General features: G+C 41.7%; 1 protein-coding gene and 1 long non-coding RNA gene across 3 annotated transcripts in view; one reads left to right on the top strand and one right to left on the bottom strand.

The window, feature by feature from the left end:
- Positions 1 to 988: 988 nt before the first annotated feature.
- Positions 989 to 5527, bottom strand: RPL34 (ribosomal protein L34). 2 transcript variants are annotated; one of them, XM_046657458.1, is made up of 5 exons: positions 5497 to 5527; positions 4232 to 4305; positions 4051 to 4150; positions 3656 to 3759; positions 989 to 1117 (listed from the first exon to the last, which is right to left on the bottom strand). In XM_046657458.1, exons 2-5 carry the CDS (start codon positions 4294 to 4296, stop codon positions 1033 to 1035), a joined length of 354 nt encoding a protein of 117 aa, XP_046513414.1. In that variant the 5' UTR covers positions 4297 to 4305; positions 5497 to 5527; the 3' UTR covers positions 989 to 1032. The 2 variants fall into 2 exon arrangements, with proteins under 2 accessions (XP_046513414.1, XP_046513415.1); XM_046657459.1 differs by lacking the exon at positions 5497 to 5527 and adding an exon at positions 5385 to 5435.
- Positions 5528 to 5658: 131 nt separating this feature from the next.
- LOC124237609 (uncharacterized) overlaps positions 5659 to 21573 on the top strand; it is a 38362-nt gene continuing 22447 nt past the window's right edge. Inside the window, exon 1 of the long non-coding RNA XR_006888042.1 lies at positions 5659 to 5802. This is a non-coding gene — a long non-coding RNA (uncharacterized LOC124237609). The remainder of the gene's footprint in view (positions 5803 to 21573) is intronic.

The following is a 21573-nucleotide window of genomic DNA, read 5'->3' as shown; positions in this document are numbered from 1 at the left end:
GTGCAGTACAACGCAGGTAAGAGGCCAGAGTTTCTGCCTTTTTCCTTCCAAAGGGCACTGTCATTTACTGTAATTAGGAGGAAATGCTCCACTGCATAGGACATTGAAGTTACCTCATGCCAGTTCACAGTAAAATAATGACTAAATTGAGGAAAAGTGTCAAAATTAACACAATTCTCCAGAATTTTTGGCTTCTAGATTTCTTGGCTTGTGCAAAAAGCCTGGGGCTCCCTTGAGATTGGCAAATAAGCTTGAAGTGGCCTGAAGAAACGGTCTTGGAAGACAATGCAACTGAACTTCTGTACGTAGAATACTTAGAGGGTGCTTGGTAGTCTAAGCACTGTAGGAATGAGATTATTAAAATCTTTATATACTGCTACATTAAAGGTTGTCTGAGAGGCTTGCCCAGTGGTTAAGGTCACATGCTCTGCTTTGGCGGCCCAGGGTTCACTGCTTCGGATCCCAGACGCGGACCTACACATTGCTTACCAACCCATGCTGAGGCAGCATCCCACATAGAGGAATTATGAGGACTTGCAACAAAGGATGTACAACTATCTACTGGGGCTTTGAGGAGACAAAAGGAAGATCAGTAACAGACATTAGCTCAGGGCCAATCTTCTTCACCAAAAAAGAAATGTGAGCTCTCCCAAAACAGACCATTCTTGAACTAAAGTGAACTAAGCAAACAGAGGGTTTGAAGATGGTGTAAAAAGGTTCCATTCCAAACAATGTGTCGAGCACCATGGTTTCTGTCCTACAGATTTTGGTGCTGAAGAAAAAATGATCCAAGTGGTAACATTTGGACACAAGGGCCACTGTTCTCAGTGCCCAAGTCTTCTACAGCTACCACCAAAAAATTCTAGCAATCACTGACCTCTAATTACCATCTTTTAGAAAAAGCAACCAACTAAAAATTGTGGGCTCTCTAGATACCACATAGAAACCAAATCTGTGTACCAACAAATTACAAGAGAAACAACAGAACAAGCCTTTTGACTTTTTTTATTACTCAAAAAAAGCTTCATTTTTTTATTTAGCTTTCTGACTCTGTGCTTGTGCCTTCAACACTTTCACAACGATTTTCTGCTCCTCAATAAGGAAAGCACGCTTGATCCTAGAAAGAAAAAGATTAAATATACTTTTACAAAAAACCATTCATTTAACACAGGCAGGAAAAGTACCACAGAACTGAGCAAAGCAATCAGGGAGGACACCCAGAAAAGTACATGAAACCAACAAGAAGAGATTGAAAACTGAAGACCTCAAACTATAAAGACAGACCCTTCAGCCCAAGGTCTCCTTCCTACACTGGCATTTAAAGCAGGATAATTCTTCAATTCCATGCCAGCAGTACCTGCCCTCCTCTTCACACTCAGGATCAACTCTAAAATCGCCCCCCAAGAGACTGCTGCCACTGTCATTTAACCTCATTGCATTAACAGAATCCTGACTAGTGATGTTACCTGATTTGCAAAATGTCTTAGAACCATAATGTCTTTAGCCACATTATTCAAATTTTTCAGTAAAAAAACATGGGAAGGAATTACGTGCTGGGACCCAAAATGAAGTGCTAAAGATATTAACGACAAGCACTTTATCAAGAGCAAGGCTTCTAGAGCCTTATGTTCTGGGGCCAACTCTACCACGTACTAGCTGTGTGATCCTGGGCAAGTTAGTTTCTGTCAAGAGGTACAGGAAAACCTGTTCATGCCTGTTTCACAGAGTTCTACTACAAAGATTAAACTTGGAAGGATCCGCAATCCCTGTACTCCGACCCTCCACTTAGAGAGCAAGTGCATTTGCAGATCACTATGACTACAGTGCACCGGCCCAGGCCAACAGCAGGTGCTCACTACCAGGTTACCCAGTTCCCTCCAGAGACAAAGCACTCTTTTAATTCCATAGACACTTGTCCACCTATGTTCCCAACTGGTACCCCTGGTTATCTAATAACCCAGCCTCAAAACCCTGGCATTTCTGACTCCTTCAAATCTGATATAATTAATCGTATTACAGAAATACAACTGATGCCACTCTTACTCAGGATCCTTAAAAATTTCCTAAACTTTCTCAGAGCAAAGACCACAAGACCCCCTCAGTGTCACAGCTAATGCTAATCTACAGGCCACCCTTGGGATCTACATCCAAACCTCCAGGAACTAGGGCCTCAGAACTGTATTTTTAACAAACATCTCCAAGCTGTGTTTAGCAAAGTCTGGGAACCAAAGACCGGTAAAAAGCCAAACTCCTCTAGCTTGAAACTCATGACCCACTCACCTCCGACGCACCTTTCCAAGTCTTCACTTCACATCCTTAATGTGCCAGATCAAAACCACCACATGCATCCTTTGCCTGCAACACTGAACTTTCAACCTCTTGTCCAAAATCTACCCATTATTCAGGTTCCACCTCAAATACCATCCCCAGATTCTCAACTACTTAGAAGTAATTTCTCCTCTGAATTTCAACCATAGTTAAGTTTCCCTTTACTTCATGGAAGTTATATTTATCTTGTATTTGTATTAATGTGACATGCCCTACCATCCCCTTACAAATTAACTCCTGAAAGGCAGAATGGGCCTGCAAGGCTTGATGTTACATTTGGTTTAGAAACCAAACCCCTTTACAGAACTGGCTGAATAAACTGGAGGCAAACCACTCCTCCAACCAATTTCTTCACTTGTGAAGACCAATCACCTCTCAAATCCTCCCACTTAGGAGTTTGGAGGCAAGTTAATGTAGCCAGTGGGGTTAAGAGCAAAGATCTCAATAAAACCGAGAATGAATGCGCTACCAGCTATGTGAATTGACACAAGCCTTGGTTTCTTCACAAAAAATGAGAGAAATAGAAACACCTCCCTGACGGACTTGTGACAGCATTTATCATAAAGATGCTCAGTAAACACAACCACCATAAAGCCCACTGCTTCCTCTCCTCCTCCGCCACTACCACCAATTCCTTTGCACATCCAAGAGGCCCAGGTCTACCTGGAACAGCCCTCTCCAGATAACCCTCCCCCGGGCGGCCTTCAGGTCTCACGCAGGCGCCACTTCCTCAGCCTTCACAAAGCAGGGAGGCTGTTCCCAGCACTTGCCTTTGTTGGAAGAACGACTTCACTGTCCATCAGCTGCACCTTAGTTTCTGGCACATCAAAGGTTTCCATGATCTGCTCAAACCCATCAACTCCCACATTTTTAAGGATCACACTAAAAATCTGCCCTGGAAGGCCCTTCACAGTCTGTGACCTTTCTGCTGTTGTTGACCTTCACCTCCTACGACGCCCTGCTCCAGCCACACTAGAACTACATTAGCTGGTTTGTAGCTACCCAAGCTACTCTGAAGCCCTTCCACCTCCAGCTACCCCAGTGACCAAACCACTGTTTCTTACCCGCCTCCCCCCAAGCCAAGGACCTTTAAATTTCTACATCTAGCACAAAGATGCCCCCAAATTGTAACTGAACTCATGTGACCTACTATCATTTATTAGTTCATACAGCACCAATCGCCCCTAGTCGAGGAAGAATTCTAAAGCATGCAACTTTTGCTGAAATTAAGTTATTTTTTCACCAGTCTTCTAATAATGTTGAGCATGCAGTGTAAGAGACACACACTCCCTTAAGAAAGCCCCTACGATCTAACAGCTATACTTACCTGTCGCGGACACATTTAGCACACATGGAACCTCCGTAGGCCCTGCTGACGTGTTTTTTCGTTTTAGACAATCTCATAAGAACTTTAGGCCTCACAGCACGAACCTGCATAAAGAAAACATCGAGATTATTCTGCGCCGCTCTAACAGAAACAGGAGTTCTAGATTTCTGAGAGGTGGTAGCAACACTAAGCCAGGTTACAAAGGCAAAGAGCGCGCTATTTACCCAAAGGCACTTCCCCGGACTTGTCACGGGGGCTGTAAAAGCCTGCGTTCTGGACAGACTGGATCACCAACCCTCCCGTGGCGACCTCACCGTCGCTCATTCCCTTACCAAGGAACCGACGCTGCAAAGTCCAACCCTGGCTACGCCACCCACAGCAAGAGGTTTACTCACGCCTCGCAGTCGGCCTGGGCACACGCCACACGCGGACTTCGGTGCTTTCCCAACTTTCTTGGTATAAAGGTAAACGATCCTATTCCCAGGGGTTCGGGACCTAGGAAGCGGGAGCACAGGCAACAGCTAAGCATCCTGCAGCATCACCGACAACACGTACTTCAAATCTGAGGACACTTACAGCCTCGTTTTGTTGGACGCTGTGTTGTAGGAGAGCCTACGGCGGTAGGTCAAACGCTGGACCATTCTGAACGCCTAAACCCAGAAGAACGGAACCAAGTCAATGAAGCTGCACCGTATAAAAAATTCGGCCCTTCAAACAGCACCACCTGACTTACACCTTATCCACGGACGTTCTTACACGTAACAGCCTTCCCTTCTGAAAGGCACCCCCTACCCTAAAGCTGCTCACATTTGAAGCTCAGTGGTCAGCGGCAACGCCTTCTTTGCTGATGGCAACCAAACGCGGCGCTGGGTTAAAACTCTGATTCTCCGGCTCCCTCCCCAGAGCCGCCCCGCACCCAGTCGCCCGCTCAGCCGCACCGTCCTCCGGGCCCGCCCTCCCTCCCCCGCCTCCACAGCGGCATCGGGGCTGCCGACAGCGCGCGGCGTCTCGAGCCGAAGCAGAGCCTGGGCCAAGTCGAGCGCCAGGTAACAGCCGCTTCGGCGCTGGACCCAGCGCCCCTGGACTGCAGCGGCTGCCTGGGTTTGCTGCTTCGCTCACCGACTGGGGAGAACGACGTTACTGAGCAAACCGCCTCTACAGGGCGCAACTGAACGACTCGTTTTCTCAATGAACTACCCAAAGCGAGACAACGACACAGAGAAGGCGCGAGTCAACCTCGTTTTTCATCCCCAACCTCGCACCCGCTTCGTCACAGCACGCCGTGCCGCAGACCGCAGCCTCCCTCGTCGCCCCGAGCTCCTGACTACCGGCCGACACCCACACCCACACCGGGGCAGCCGCTTTCCGCCTGCGTCTCCACAGCCGGAAAGCTCCCCATTAACACGGTCCGCCTTCCGCGCTACCGGCCGGGGGAAAGCAGGCGTTCTGAAACGACGCCCCGAACAGCCGGTCGGCCGCCCTCCCGAAGCCTGAGGACACCTGCCGGCGCGGGGTGAAAACGTGGGCCCAAGACAGGGAAACGGTCCGCGATTTCCCAGACCCCCACCGGCCGCGCCACAACTCTTCCAAACGCCGGCCTCCCAAAGCGGCAAAGCCCCCGGGGGGAGCTGTGGCCACTCAGAGCTCCGGAGAGGAGATCTGGTTTGAGGTTGTCTGAAGCTAAAAGACAGGGGATTGCTCACCACCAGCCTTCCTCCTGAGCCCTTACCGTCGCACCAACTCAAAACACTACGCCTGAGAAACCCCGGCTCCCGCAACTTCCCGGATGGCGGCCGATTGTAAAGAGAGTATCCATAAGGAAAAGGAAAAACCAACCATACCTCTAGACGCCGTCCCCGGAAGAGGAAAAAGGAAGCGCTTGTGCGTTCAAAGGGCAAGTATGACTGCGCAGGACAGGAAGTGCATCGGACCGGGAGTCGTGGTGGCGAGCGCCGCCACGTTGTACGGAAGCCGCGGAGCCCCCTCGGTGGGCAGCGATGCAGAGCGCCGCCATGTTGTACGGCAGCCGCAGCGCACTGTCGGCAGGCCCGGTGCGCCTCAGCGATCCACCGCAGCGCCACGCGGAGACGTTTTGGGAAGAGCTGTGGGAACAAACGCACGCGACAAAGGAGCTGCAGAGGGCAGAGGTGGCATGTCAACTATTTTGGTTCTCGCGGCTCTAGCTCTGGGGCCGCCCCGTGGCGGAGTGGTTAAATTCGTGCGCTTGGCCCACGTTTTGGACCTGGGCACGGACAGGGCACCGCTCATCAGGTGACACTGAGGCGGGGTCCCACATAGCGGAACCAGAAGGACCTACAACTGGAATATACAACTATGTACTGGGGGCTTTGGTACTTAGAAAGTACTGCTGTATTGTTTTCCCGCTTCCATGGTCTGTTGAGAAGTCAAATTCTTATTTTTGCTCCTTTAAAGGGAATTGCTCTTTTTTCCTGACTGTCTTTTGGTGCATTTTCTCTTTAGGGTTGGTTTCCGTTAGTTTTCCTATGATGAGCTTAGGCGTGCTTTTCTGTTTATTTATTCCGTGGGGTTCTAGGAGCTTTTCTGCTGTATCTTGACGTGGTTCGTGAGTGTATAGGAAGGCTCCACCGTTCCCTGGTCCACTGTTGCCCCTGCCCCGCTCTCCTCTCTCCTTCGGGGGCCCCAGTCTCACACCGTATTCTTGTCCTGGTAGCTCTGGGTCTCTTCTGGGTATTGGTTGCCGTGTAACACATCTCAAACTTCATGGCCTAAGATAGCAATTCCCTTGTTGTGGTCGTGGACCCCGTGGGTCAGGAATTTCTGCAGGGGCAGGGGGATGGCTTGTCTTTGCTGCTGGTGACGGCGCCTCCCCGGGGGGCGACTTGAACCGGTGGAGGCAGGAGTCGTCTGAACACCTTTTACTTAGCGCCTGGGTTGGCATGCGGTGAAGGCCAGGCTCCTCCAGAGGCTGGCAGCCAGGGCACCTGCAGATGCCTCGCCCTGGGCTGGGACTTCTCACGGCGGCTGGGTCCTGGGAGGACGCTTCTCACAGGGAGAGTGTAGAAAGCAAGCATTCTTCTTTCTCTTTTTATTCTATTGAGGTCATATTAGTTTATAACATTGTGTGATTTCAAGTGTATGTTATTATATGTCAGTTTCTGTATAGACTGCGTCATGCTCACCACCAACAATCTGGTTTTATCCATCACCATACAGATGTGTTCTTTTACACCTTTCACCACCCCCGGCCCCCTTCCCCTCTGGTAACCACTAATCTGTTCTCTTTGTCCATGTGCTAGTTTATCTTCCACATATGAGTGAAATCATACAGTGTTTATCTTTGTCTGGCTCATGTCGATTAACATAATACCCTCAAGGACCAGCCGTGTTGTTGCAAATGGGACGATTTTGTCTTTTTTATGGCTGAGTAGTATTCCATTATATACATATACCATATCTTTTTATCTATTCATCAGTCCATGGGCACTTGGGTTGCTTCCACGTCTTGGCTATTGTGAATAACACTGCAATGAACACAGGGGTGCATAAATCTCTTTGAATTGTTGGTTTCATGTTCTTTTTGTATAAATACCCAATAGTGGGATAGCTGGGTCTATGGTATTTCTATTTTTAATCTTTTGAAAAATCTCCATACTGTTTTTCTTAGTGGCTGCACCAGTTTGCATTCCCACCAGCAGTGTATGAGGGTTCCCTTTTTCTCCACATCCTCTCCAACATTTGTTATTTCTCATCTTGTTAATTACAGCCATTCTGACAGGTGTAAGGTGATATCTCAGTGTAGTTTTGATTTGTATAGAAAGAAGGCATTCTAAGAGAACCAGCAAAAGCTGCATGGCCTTTTATGATCTATCCTTGGAAGTCACATAGCATCACTTCCACCATACCCTGTTGTTCAAAGCTATCGAAGCTTAAGGTTCTGGTCGCCAATTCAAATGTGTATGTATGTACGGAGGCTTTCCCCCACCACCAAGCATGTCTCTGACACCACTGGATGTCCTGCAATTCAGCTCAATTCCGACACTATCTACCTGGAGGTAGCATCAGATCCCACAGGTTAAGGGCTCAGTCACATAAGACTGACCTCCACTTCAGATGCCAATCATAAGTCAGGTTGTTACCTTGCTTCTGACCAACTGGCTATAAATCAGAGGTTTCCACAACCCCCTCCTTGGTTTTGATTAATTTGCTAGAGCAGCTAACAGACCTCAGGAAAACCATTTATTCGTGAGATTACTATTTATTACAAAGGAGATTAAGGGATATGAATCAACAGCTAGATGAAGAGATACATAGGGCAAGGTCCTGAAAAAAGGAGCTTCTGTTCCCATGGAGTTTAGGCCTGGCACAGTGGCACAAGGAAGCATTCTGGTTCCCCAACCTGAAAGCTCTCTAAACTCCTCCTTTTTGGTTTTTATGGAGGCTTCATTACATAGGCATGATTGATTAAATTGTTGGCCATTGGTGATTGATTCAACCTCCAGCCCCTCTCCATCCCTGGAAATCAGGGGGAGTAGGACTAAAGTTCCGACCTTCTAGTCACATGGCTGGTTCTTCTGGCAACCAGCCTCCACCCTTAGGTACAGTTCAGAAGCCACTTTCTTACTACAACAAAAGACACCTTTACAGCTCTCATTGCTTGGGAAATTCCAAGGGTTTTAGGAGCTCTGTATCAGAAACAGGAGGCAGACCAAATATATATTTCTTCTTATAAATCACAATATCACACAAGCCCACCAACATTCAAAGGCAGTGGAGGTGTATCCTCACCTCTTGATGGATAGAGTATCAATAATTTTAGGACTATTTTAAAGCCATCCCAGTTTCCTACCCTCTCTTTAGTATTTACTGTCCTTTTGTTTTTCATGCTTTGTTCACTTTTCTTCTGATCTGTCTTCCAGTTCCTTAATTCTCTCTTCAGTATATTTAATGTGCTATTAAACACATCCAATGAGTTAATTTCAGCTATTGTATTTTTTAGTTCTAAGCTTTCCATTTGTTTCTCTTTTTATACTTCCCTTTCTATGCTGAAATTTTCAATCTTGACTTTTATTTCCTTGAGTGCTTGAGTATATTTAGCATAATTATTTTAATGTTGTGTGACTGATAAATTCATTATCTGAATTCCCTATGGATGTCTTTCTACTGTCTGATATTTCTCTTGGTTTTTGTTTTCTTCTTATGTGCCTGATTGCTTTTTATAGATTTCAGGATATTTTATATGAAAAATTAAAAATAATTTTAGACCTTGCATATCCACTCACTTACAAATTTTAGAATCAACTTGTCTAACTCCTGATAGAAACCTTGTTGGTATTTTTTATTGTGCTAAATTTACATATTAACTTGCAGGTAATTGACCTCTTTATGATGTTGAGGCATCTTATCCGAGAATGAGGGATGTCTTTCTATTTATTCATCTCTATTTTTAAAGTTTTATTCATAGAGGTTTTATGCGTTTCTTGTCAGGTTTATTTCTAGGTATTTTATCTGTTGGTTGCTAATGTAAATGTCATCCTCTTTTCCACTACTCTGTTTAACTATTTTCTTTTTACTAAAAGCTATGAATTTTTGTTTATTAATTTATATCCTGCTACCTTACTGAATTCTCTTATTATTGGCATTTAATCTTTTATTAATTTTGGAGGTTTTCCAAGTATATTATCCAGGTATTTTACCTCTTCCTTTCTAATTCTTATGCCTCTTGTCAATTCCATTGGCTGATATTTCAAACACAATATTAATAGTAGTGTAGATAATGGGCGTTTCTGCCTTGTTCCTGAGTTTAGCAGGAAAGCATCCAGTGTTTCTCACTAGGTCGTGTGTTAAGTAAATAATCATTGATTGCTATTTCTTAAATTTTTTTAACCAGGTCAGAAATGGTGTTGAATTTGTTAATTTCCTTCTCGGTATCTATTAAGGTGATAACTTAAATTTTCTCCTCAGATCAATTAATGTAGTCAATAATAATTGAGGGGATGGGGAGGTGGGGCACCCTTTCTAATGTGCACAAAGTCATCATTGTGTTCCTGTTTCACTGGCTATTTCTCTGCCTGGAATGCTCTTCCCCCAGATATCTATATGGCTCACTCTCATTTCCTTTACTTCTCTGCTCAAGGTCACATTTTTTGTGAGACCTATCCTAACTATCCCATTTAAATTGTGCATTTCTATCCTTCATTGGCACTCCTAGTTCCCCCCAAGCCTGTCCTATTTTTTTCCTGCACTTACCACTTTTTAACATATATATATTTATTTTTTATGTTTATTATATGTTGTCTGTCTCCATTAGAAGTATGCTCCATGATGTAGGGAGTTCTGTCCTTTTTTAAAAAAAAATTTTGACTGGTATGTTTTCAATGCCTAGAGCAGTACCTAGCACAGAGTAAGCACTCAAAAATATTTTTTTAAGTGAATAAGTGACATTGGAGCCTATTAAGGAATGGTGAGAGGGAGCATTTGAACTTGAGCTTCCTATTCAAGAAGAGCTTGAAGTTAGGAATTTTAGTATTATTTCTAGATGAGGTTATATTGGTAATCTTGCTTTGGCATATCTTCATTTTTAAATCTAAACTGGGAACCTCAAGAAAAGTAGCAGGAGTGGCTCAGGCTTTTCTCAACGTCTGAGAGGCCCCGACAGACAGCTGCTCACCTTGCCCTGCAGCTCTGGGTGGTCTCCTGAGCTACTATTGAACCCTTTTGCTCAGTGTGTCACCTGCATCTTTAATTGCTTTGCCAGTTGAGCTGTACTTTAGAGGTAATTTTTGCTACAAAGAGTTAAAATATCAGAGCATTTTAACCATTCTAGAATTTAGAAGTAGGAATTTGAGACAAATTAGATTTTTCTAATAGAAATGTTCTGAGCCGAAAGCCCTAAAGGGGAGTAAAGAAACCAATTAACTTTAATTTAAATAATCATGTCTTAAGTAGCAAATGAAGCAAGTTCTATTGTTAAAGAACAACTGTACTAAATCCCTGAAAGGTTAGCTTCCAAATGGCATTAACGCTGTGGTTTCCTGGATTACTGATGAAATAAGTTTCTATTGCGCACTGTAACCTCTGTTTGTTGTCTTATTGGACATTGTTATTGAGAGTAGAGGAGGGGAAAGATGGAGAGATCAAGGACAGAATAATTGTGTGAAATTCTCATTGATGTTCCTATTGTTAGTAACTTTTTTAGAGCAACAAACAAGAAAGCTATTCATTTTATTCCTGGGAAAAAAATAGTACAAGAAAATGTGAGAAAAGCTTATTTTCTTGTTCTAGAACTAGTATATATGGTTTATGGTTTTCTGTTTGTACTTACTATTTTGAAATAATGTGTTTATGATGATTGAGATCACTCTTTATAACTACAATGACTGAAGTTCAGCCAGTGTCTATAGACATTAAGGCAACCATCAGCAATGTATTAATAAGGTATATATTATGCAAAAATCTGGCCATGGGTTACTGCCTGGAGGTATATTGGACGAGTTTATGTAATGGAGTACAAAGAACATGAATTTGGCAGGCAGAGTTTGAAGTCAGGTCGTGGAAAGCTTAAGATGCTACACTCAGACTTAAACGTTATTCTTCTCCCACCTTCTCTATTTCTTCCTCCTCACATGCTACCTTTGTAACTTTAACCTCGCTGGGACTGTCTCCTCATCTGAAACATGAGGATAATAATCTTTTATTGCAAGTCTGCTGGGAGGGTTAACAGAGGTAAAGCATGTGACTGAGGCTGGCACACAGTGGGAGCTTCATAAATACTGGCCCTAGGATTGTTTTCTGGACATGAAACGCTGCTTTCTGACCTCCCTTCCTTACCCAGCTTAGCACATCAGTGTCATATCGTGTGCTTTACTAATGTTTGCTGCGCTCTGGGGAGAACCTTTTCATCTCCCTGTGGTATTCTGGGGAAGAAGTCAAAAGAAACTACTATAGAATTTACCAAATGGATTGACAGAAAAGGGAAAAAGGGTTAAAAGGGTTGACTTTCTGGAGATACTTTTTTTCTTCAAAACATAGCCACTGCCTTTGCTGGCAACATGACCTGTGCCTTGTTCCAATTATTTATGCAAATCAAGATTTTTATTTATGCAAATTAAATTTTTTTCTTGTGAGGGAATTGGTGAAATGATGCTATAGAAGAATCCAGTGCATTTCCATTGTTGCTTGCTCAAGAGCAATACTGTTTTGTAGTAAGAAGAAAATAATTTTGCAGAATGCTCCTGGACCATCACATAGAAATAACATAATATCATGTTTGTGTTGAAACTTTTTCTTCCAAAATGTCATAACCCCATACGAAAGAGAATTAAAATCCTGTTATTTTAATTTACATCTAGCCACAAGATAAGTAAAGTTATCATTGAAATTCTAATTAAATGGGATGATTGACTAAGGTAGCACATCAAAGAAGAGAAGTGAATATGATAAGTCGAAGACTTATTAATTAGTCTGCGTGGAAGAAATTCCAGGGATGTCAAGCTGAGCCTGCTGCAAGGAGAAAAAAAGCAGACAAGAAAACGTTCATTTCTTTGAAGTTAGGAACTGAGATAGTGATGGAGGTAATTGTGTCTGACTGGATCCAGTAATGAAGAGCTGTAAATCAGACCTCAGAATCGAAGGAAAGATTCAAGTAACGAATGTGGCGGCCCCCCCTGCTGCGAAGAAACAGAATGCAGAGCGCACTAATTGACCCAGCCTATTTCCCAGTAGTTCACTGTTATTATTTATTAATTTTTAATTTCTGAATTATTTACGTCCTGGGAAATTATTCTTGACAGCCTGTTAGGCGTGCCAAAGTTAATGGAGGATGAAAGGACTCGTACCAGAATTAGCAGGGATGTACTCACAGGCTACTGGATTTAATGATTTTGGGAAGAAAAATTGATTTCACACAGCGTGTCACTTTATACTACGTTAGGGATACACCAGCCATTTGATTAATTGAGGAATAACCAATTCAAAGTATATTTGAAGTGTAAATGAGTCACACTGCTCAGCTGTTTATTTTCCCCCCTTTCAGAAAGATCTGAATTTTCTTGAAGCCGATGATTAAAAGCTGATGAAGACACACTTGCATGCTTTGAATGCACACCTGTTTGATTCGTATTAAACTCAGAGGGGAAGAAAACCCTGAAATACAAGAGAAGATATTCTCACTTTTCTTCTTTCTCCCTTCTAGTCTCTTTATGTGATTTCTTCACTCCAGCATGGGGCCCAGGAGTCGTTGGCTCCCTTAAGAACGAGGCTCAAGAAAAGTTCTCGTATGTTTTATGGCCTATGATCACAATCAGTAAGAAGTAGTGATAGCTAATGAACAGGAGAAACAAATAGAAGAAAAATGTATCAAAAGAAAACAATGACTTTAATGAATAAGGGAAGAGGATTAATCTCTAAGGAGAACGAGTGAGGCAGAAATATGCCATCACCATCCAGCGGGAAGCTCTGCAGCGTTCGTGACTTGGCCTTCTCGGGCCAACCTCATGAGCCTTGGTGTGTCTCCTGCTGCCATTTTTGGTCGTCACTCTTTGGCCTAGTCCTCTACCTGGTTTCCTTAAGTCAAATCTTCCTCTTCCACTGTATGCTACACCAATGCTCCTCAAGGCTTATAGTGCAAACAGATCTCGGGGGCTCTTGCTGCTCGGCTGGTTTAGATTCAGTGGGTCTGGGTGGGGCTGAGATTCCGCATTTCCTAGAGGCCCCCAGGTGAAGCTCGTGCTGCTGGTCCCCCACCAGTCTTTGAGCAGCCAGGTCGTCAAAACTCTGGCAAACTCATTTTCTTTCAAACCCTGCTTTTAACCACGTAACTCTCATTCAGAAACCTTAAATGATTTCCAGTACCTACGATTAAACACAGGTTCCTTAGCCTGACATTCAAGACCTTCCTGATATGATCACAACCTGTCCTCCTGAGGCATCGCCTGCATTTCTCAGCTCGCTGCTTTGGTTTATTGCTATTTCTTCTTCCTGAAATGCTTCTGTCAGAGGAAATCCCACCAGCGCCTCAAGGCGTGTTTCCAATACCATATCCCCGGTGTTGGCTATGCTAACCTTCTCCTACCCAACAAGGCACGAGTTCTCCTTCGCATTCTGTCGTTCTTTAGTTTTACCTCTTTCTTGCCATGTGATATCTTCATTCGTATATCATTGCTATTAATGTACTTACTTCTCCCTGTGCACATGCAGGGCTGTGAGTTATAAGGGTGGAGACTGTGCTTTATCTTTGTGTCCTTCCCAAGTGCAGTGCAGAGCAGAGTGTGTGTCTAACAAATGTTTAGTTAAACTGAACTATGTGAGAGTGTTCCCTCCACAGTCATTCCTACCCTTGCAAATGTGTAGCATCTCTGGAATTCTTTAAAATAGCCCACAAGTTCTGGTTTTTGCTACTCCATTTACTCATTCATCCACTTAAGCGTGTACTCAAAAGTATTTGAATGTTCTCTGTGCCAGGTCCAGCACCAGGGGCTGAAAACACATAAGTGGAACAACAATCCTTGCCCCTCAAAATCTCCCCCACACTTTTATGTCCTGCTTCACCATTTTATATTTCCTAACTCCAGCCCCAAAACACACCTATCTAAGCAATATTTATTCCTTTAATTTTTTAAAAAGGCAAAAGTCTTCTTGATAATTCTCCTAACTATTAGAGGTGCAAGCAGCATTAGCTCAGAATGTGGATGCCGTGAATCCTGAGGAACTTTCTGCTCTACCTAGACTTGGCATATGTTCATTCTCCTCTCCAAAGGATTTAAAAATCCTTAAGGCCTTGTCATTCAACCACAATTATCCCCCCCAGTACCCATTTTTCAGCAATGTACCAGCTCTCGAACCATTGCTTCTACTTGTCCTGGGCTCCTTAAGGGTGAAGCTCCACAGTGTATTTAACAAACTTACCCCAACACCAAATTGTTCTCAGGTTCCTTCCCCTGCCTTCCTTGTTGCCTCTTTTCTTCTTCTTTTTCTCTTTGTGTATCTCATGCCCTTATCCTGCCATACTTTTCATCCTTAACTCCTATACTCTACCAAATCCAGAGGGAAAAAGCATTTTTTTAAACACCTCCTTGTTTCATATCTACCACAAAGAATCAGAGAAAAGTAAACCACAACAAGCGATTGTGCCATGAAGTGTATGACAGGGAAATGTCCAAGGGTCTAACTACAAATGAAAAAGAGACAGAAAATTGTATTGTGGTTCTTTGGTGGCAAGTGACAGAAGCCAACTCTGGCCAACAAACAAGAAGAGAAGAAGGATTCAAGGGTTGCTCAGAGAATAGTGGATAGAACTCGCTAGAGTTGAATTTAGGTGAGCAAGAATGCCACCCAATAGGGACTGATCCCTTAGTACCCATGCTAGGAGAACACGCTAGGGTCTACATCTTACTCTCTCTGCTAAGAATTGACTCATGAGTAAGCCAAAGAGGGAAAGGATTGGAGCTGATCCATTCCCCTTGGGAAGACTGGTTATTGACTTCTATACCCCTGGAGCTGTCTTGGTTCTAGTTCTTCTTGAGTCCTGGCTTTTTCTTCAATTGATTTTTATCACCGTCAGCCAAAGAACTTTAAGATACAAGAGACAGTTACAATAGCAGCTGCTCAGTAGAGGTTTGCTCATCATCCACATGGTGTGTCAGATAAGAATTTTATGCACTCTACAGGGACAGCTCCCTAGTCTACACAGGCATTCCACCCTTGTACCTTTGCTTAAGCTTTCCCATCAGCCCAGGATGTCACCCTCCCTGCTCCCCTTCTCCACTTGCTCAGTGCCTATGCTTTTCTTATTTTTTAACATTAACATCACCCATAGGAGAGAATCAACTTATTCTAAGTTTTATTATGAAAAAGTTTCACGTTCATCAAAGTTAAAAGAATTAAACAATGAAACTCACATATCCTCTCCCTGGATTCAATAGTTGTTAACATTTTGCTATATTTGCTTCATATATTTTCAAAGTAAATTTGACATCATGACACTTTCCTGCTAAACACTCACCATGCAACTCCTCTATAACACAATTCTATTATTGTGCCTCAGAAAATTCATAGTAATTCCATATTAAATTAATCCAATTGTTTCAAGAATGTCTTTTATATATATATGTTTTATTTATTAATAATATATAAAGTTTATATATATATTTTAAACGAAGATCAATTCAAGAAGTTCACTCATTGCATTTAGTTGTTAAGTTTTGTATGTCACTTTTCATATAGAATAGTGCAGTATCTTTTTTATCACAATGTTTACTTTTTTTTTGAGGAAGATTAGCCCTGAGCTAACATCCGCCACCAATCCTCCTCTTTTTTGCTGAGGAAGACTGGCCCTGAGCTAACATTGTGCCCATCTTCCTCTACTTTATATGCGGGGTGCCTGTCACAGCATGGCTTGACAAGTAGTGCATAGGTCCGCACCTGGGATCCAAATCGGCGAACCCCGGGCCGCCAAAGCAGAATGTGCGAACTTAACCACTGCACCACCAGGTCCTCCCTAATGCTGGCTTTTGAGAGCTCCAGACCAGTTGTCTCGTAGAAAACCTCACATTCTGAATTTGTCTGATTATTTTCCTCATGTAGTCATTTAACTAGTCCTTTTATCTCCTATACTTTTGGTAAACTGAAAATTAGGTCCAGAGGTTTGATTAGATTCATGCTAAACATTTTTAGCAAGACTACTTCTTAGGTGATGTGTACTTCTTATTGCATCAGATCAGGAGGCATGTTATATCTGGTTGTCCCACTATGAGTGATGCTAAGTTTGATCACTTGATTAAGAAAATGGATGATTCCATTTTAAAGTTAAAATTTTCACTTTATTTTTCAATCCCCAGATCAAATGTGATACTCTACTTTAATCTCTTGCTCTTATGTATTAATTTTCTCTTACTTTGTTAGCGTTATCTGTATTGTAATACTTTTATTTGGTGTTATGGTAATAGTTTTGACGTATTTTTTCCTTGCCAGATGGTGAAATTATTGAGCAGAAGGTTATTTTATTCATTTTATCTTAAGTTCTCTGAGAAAAGAAGGTATAAATGTATAAATAAAATGCATTTGTTTGCTATTTGAAACACCAGTGTCTAGTATATCAAAGATTCTTTATAAGGAATGATTGAGCCCTGGCTGCTCCGTCTCTCAGAACGGTCTATTAGTGAATGAAATAATTTTGAATTTACTCTTTAGTCATAGATTGTTTTCACTGACCTTTGGAACTACAATTTCAAGCCACCAGTAGCTGTACCACTTGGAACAGTGGAGTCTGGAGGGTACCCTAAAGATCCACGGCCATTCATTGCTGATCAACCACCTGTACACGTCTTATACTGAGAGAGTTATTTCACTGGCTTCTAGGTTATGTGGTTCAAATATTATCCAATCTCTTCAGCGTGTGAGACCAGATCACTGTCTAAAATGAACGAGCAGATTTTTACTCTAGAACAGTTTTTCTAAAAGACTCATTGGGAACAACCTCCTTAAAGAAAAGGCAGTCAAAGGCAGTTCTAATGGCGGTATGTATTAATACTACTTAAAAGGCTAAAACCTATAGCGGATAAAATAAAGCAAAAGGAAAATATAGAGACTCTCTTGGTGGGATGTTTGTAGCTGATACCAGCATAGGGATGAGGAATGATTAAAACAATTAGGGAATATTACCAAAAAAAGTATGGCTCTGATGTAGGAACAGACACATGGAACAGAATGAAGTGTTCAGAAATAGATCTGTGTGTATATGATAATTTAATATATGATAAATGTGGTACCACAGAAAATGGAAAAGGATGCCTTGTTTGGTATATGGTCTTAGGAAAACTGGCTCATCTCCTGGAGAAAAAGCTGGACTTTTGGCTTACACCATACAAAGATGAACTCTAGATGGATTAAAAACCTAAAGGAGAAAGGTAAAAATACACAGCTGGGGGGCCGGCCCCATGGCCAAGTGGTTAAGTTCACGCGCTCTGCTTCTGCGGTCCAGGGTTTCGCTGGTTCGGATCCTGGGCACAGACATGGCACCGCTCATCAGGCCGTGCTGAAGGCAGCGCCCCACATAGCACAACAAGAAGGACCCAAAACTAAAAATACACAAGTATGTACTGGGGGGCTTTTGGGAGAAAAAGGAAAACAATAAAAAAAATGCAGAGCTGGTAGAAGAATATGAAGAATATCTTTGTGAGATTTATTGAACCCTGAAAGCACAAATCATAAATGAAAAATTGATGATTTAACTACATCAATATTAAGGCTTTTTTTCTTCAATGAAGGATACCAAAAGCGAAGTTAACAGACAGGGACAGAAAAGTTGCAGCATCGAAAACTAACAAGGGGATAATATCTAGATCAATGATGTCAACTAAAAATATAATGTGAGTCACATACATAACAGACGGTAATTAGTGTTTGGGTGGTGAACATGATGTGGTCTACACAGAAAGAGGAATATAGTGATGTACACCTGAAATTATATAATGTTATAAACCATTGTTACCTCAATTAAAAAAAACAGTAGACTCATAGGCCCCAGTTCCAAATATACTTAAAAATTTCCAATAAATATATGAAGTTCCAAAAATATTTTTCTTTAATATTTGCATTTATGTTGTCAAAACTGGTTCATCTTTTTTAAAAGAATTGATTTGACTTTGAAGCAAAAGCATATCAGTTTTAAAACTACTTTAATCCAAGTAAATTCACTAACTCTTATGTCATTTAATGTTATTAACATTGAGTTCAAAGAAGTGTTGAATAATTTGAAAAGCAACTCTGAACTTACCGATATCAACAGAGTATTCTTTAGATTTTTTCTTGTGTTTTTTTCTTTTTGCAATCACATTAAATAATGCCATCGATTACGGTTAGAATCTCCTGCACTTTGATTCATGTTAGAAAAATGTGTAAAATCATTATTATTGATTTGTAGTATAAAGAGTTTCAATCTCAACATAAATTCTTGTACCTATCTACCTGGGTCAAAAGTAACCTTCCTTTTGGAGTTTTGAATTTAGTTTGTTCATATGTAGTTTGATATCTGTGAGAAAATGTAAGTCACAATGTTATTTTCTGTCTTTGATTATCAAATATTTAGCAAGCTTTCTTTCTGTTTCAGGAAAATCTTAAATTGGACTTAAGTATCCTTTTAAAATCCTTCCATGACGCTGTCAGCGAGCACTGGCAAGATCACTAAAATCACCATCTTCTATTTCTTTCAGCAGTTCCATAAGTTGGCCACGATTCCTAGCATTTGTACCTAAACACCAAATAACTGTTAAACAACTCTACTCCTCACGCTTCTCATAGGGTCTGCCTAGAAGGCTGAGCACAAATATTTTCAATATATCATACTTTGGAACGAAGCAGTAAGGGAACCAGCAGTCCCTTGTTTTAAATTTCTGATAAATCTGAATTTTTGTTCTAATAGAGATGGACCACCATGTGTCATATTAGAAACACATTTTTTTTTTAAAAGATTGGCCCCTGAACTAACAACTGTTACCAATCTTCTCTTTTTTTTTTCTGCTTTTTCTTCCCAAACCCCTCCTAGTACATAGCTGCATATTTTTAGCTGTGGATCCTTTTAGTTGTGGCATGTGGGACACTGCCTCAGCATGGCCTGACGAGCGGTGCCATGTCTGTGCCCAGGATCCAAACCAGTGAAACCCGGGGCCGCCAAAGTGGAGCACGCAAACTTAACCACTCGGCCACACAGCCAGCCCCCTAGTCTCTTTTTTTAAATTGTCCAGTTGTACTAGTTTCTGTATCTCCACTTGATTCTGCATCAGTAGTATGCTTTCATTTTATGCTTTACATAGGTTCACTTATTTTTTAAGCCAAAAATGATTTAATTATATTATAGTTAGAATACTGGGTATTTAAATTTAATTACCTCTCAGACAAAGGAAAACTAGGAGAAGTTGTTGCCAGCAGACCTATGTTTAAAGAATGGCTAAAGGAGATTCTCTAAAGGAAATGATAACAGTAGGCCTAGAACATCAGAAAGGAAGAAGGAACAATGGAATGGATAAAAATAGGGGCAAATATAATACACTATTCTTCATCCCATGAGTTTTTAAATCATGTTTGATAGTTGTATTAGTTTTCTCTTGCTGCTGTGACAAATAGCCACAATAATGACTTAAACAGTACAAATTTATTATCTTAAAGTTCTTAAGGTCAGAAGTCCAAAATGGGTCTCACTAGACTAAAATCAAAGTGTCATCAGCGCTGTGTTTCTTCTGGAGACTCCAGGAGAGAATCCATTTCCTTACCTTCCTCAGCGTCCAGAGGCCACCTGCTTTCCTTGTCTCTTGGCTCCCTTCCTCATCTTCAAAGCCAGTAATGTTGGCTGAGTCCTCTTCACACTGTCATCTCTCTGGTTCTCTCCTCTGCTTCCCTCTTCTACTTTTAAGGATCCTATGACTACATTGGGCTCACTTTGATAATCTAGCATAATCTTTCCATTTTAAGGTCAGCTAAGTAGCAACCTTTATCCATCTGCTGCCTTAATTCCCCTTTGCCATGTTGTGTAGCATAGTCACTGGCTCTGGGGATTAGGCTGTGGATATCTCTGAGGGAGGGGATATTCTGCCTACCACAGGATTTGACTATTATTATACCATCTGCGAGTGCTCAGTGTAATACTTGAGACATTACGTTTAAAAGCGAGAAGGGATAAATCTCTAGAGAATTATGCTGAGAGAAAAAACCTGATCCTAAAGGTTATATACTATATTGTTTGATTTATATAACATTTTTAAAGTGGAAACATTTTAGAATGCAAGGCATATTGCCAGGACAAATGGTTGCCTGGGGTTAGGGATGGGGTGGTGGGTGGAGGAAGGAGAGTAGGTTATAAAAGGGCAATACAAGCCATCACTGTGATCTTGAAACTGTTGAATGTCTCGACTGTGTTGTTGGATACGTGAACCTACACAGTTGATATAATTGTATAAAACTTAATACATAAACCCCACACACGAATGCCGGTCAAACTAAGAAATCTGATTGGTGGGGTGTATCCAATATCCTGGTTGTGATATAACACTGTAGTTTTGTAAAAAGTTACCATTGGGGGAAACTAGAATCAGTGTGCAACAGATCTCTATTATTTCTTATAATTTCGTGTGAATATACAGGTATCTCAATAAAAATTTCACTTAAAAAAAGTGAGAGAGTAAAGGAACTTAATGGAAGTAAAGTTTCTATGCTTCATTCAAAGTGATAAAATGTTGACACTAGTAGACCGTGAGAAGTTATGCATGTCTACTGTAATCTCCACAGCACCCGTTTAGAAAAGTATGCAAAGAAATATACTCAAAAATATGATAAACAAAGCGTAATTCTAAAATATTTTCAAGTGATCTACAGGAAGGCAAGAAAAGGGAAACGTAGTAAACAGGTAATAAATGGCAGGCTCAAGCCCACACGCCCAGACTTACTTTAAATGTTGGTCTAAATGCACCAGGTAAAAGACAGAGATTGGCAGGGTGGATTACTGCTGAAATAGGTATAACTGGAACTCATGCTGTTTGCATAAAATACTAAAGTAGACACATTACAATGTTACATAATTGCATAGGAAAGATCACTCAAACTTCTGGAATCAATCCATTGACGCTGGCTACATTGGTGATGTGATTATGTATAATATAAGAAATGATACCTGTGCCCAAAATGTGCACTATGATAATACAATATTACTGTCTTACAAGATGCAACAGTTAAAGGGGAAGGTACTTTCACCCGCAAGTAATATAAATCAATTCAACTCATATTTCTTTGACCAAAGCAGTCTCTCGGCTGCATCTACCTTCAAGGTGAAAGTAAATAGCTAGGAAGTACATCTTACCATGTGCTGAGAAATGAGACTGGAAACATTTGGAGGATAGTACTATTGACTACCATAAATGCCACATAAAGATGTTTTTTGTTATGTGTGTAAA

This window comes from Equus quagga, chromosome 3, assembly GCF_021613505.1.
Source record: "Equus quagga isolate Etosha38 chromosome 3, UCLA_HA_Equagga_1.0, whole genome shotgun sequence".
NCBI classification, from domain to species: Eukaryota; Metazoa; Chordata; class Mammalia; order Perissodactyla; family Equidae; genus Equus; species Equus quagga.
The sequence above is the reverse complement of the archived record's forward strand: the minus strand, read 5'-3'. Positions and strand labels throughout refer to the sequence as shown.

Coding starts and splice junctions, on each gene's coding strand:
- RPL34 (XM_046657458.1), bottom strand. CDS start 4,296: ATGGTCCAGCGTTTGACCTACCGCCGTAGGCTCTCCTACAACACAGCG. Junction 4,151..4,231: donor GCGTCCAACAAAACGAGGCT/GTAAGTGTCCTC, acceptor CCCGCTTCCTAG/GTCCCGAACCCCTGGGAATA. Junction 1,118..3,655: donor GCTAAATGTGTCCGCGACAG/GTAAGTATAGCT, acceptor TTTTCTTTCTAG/GATCAAGCGTGCTTTCCTTA.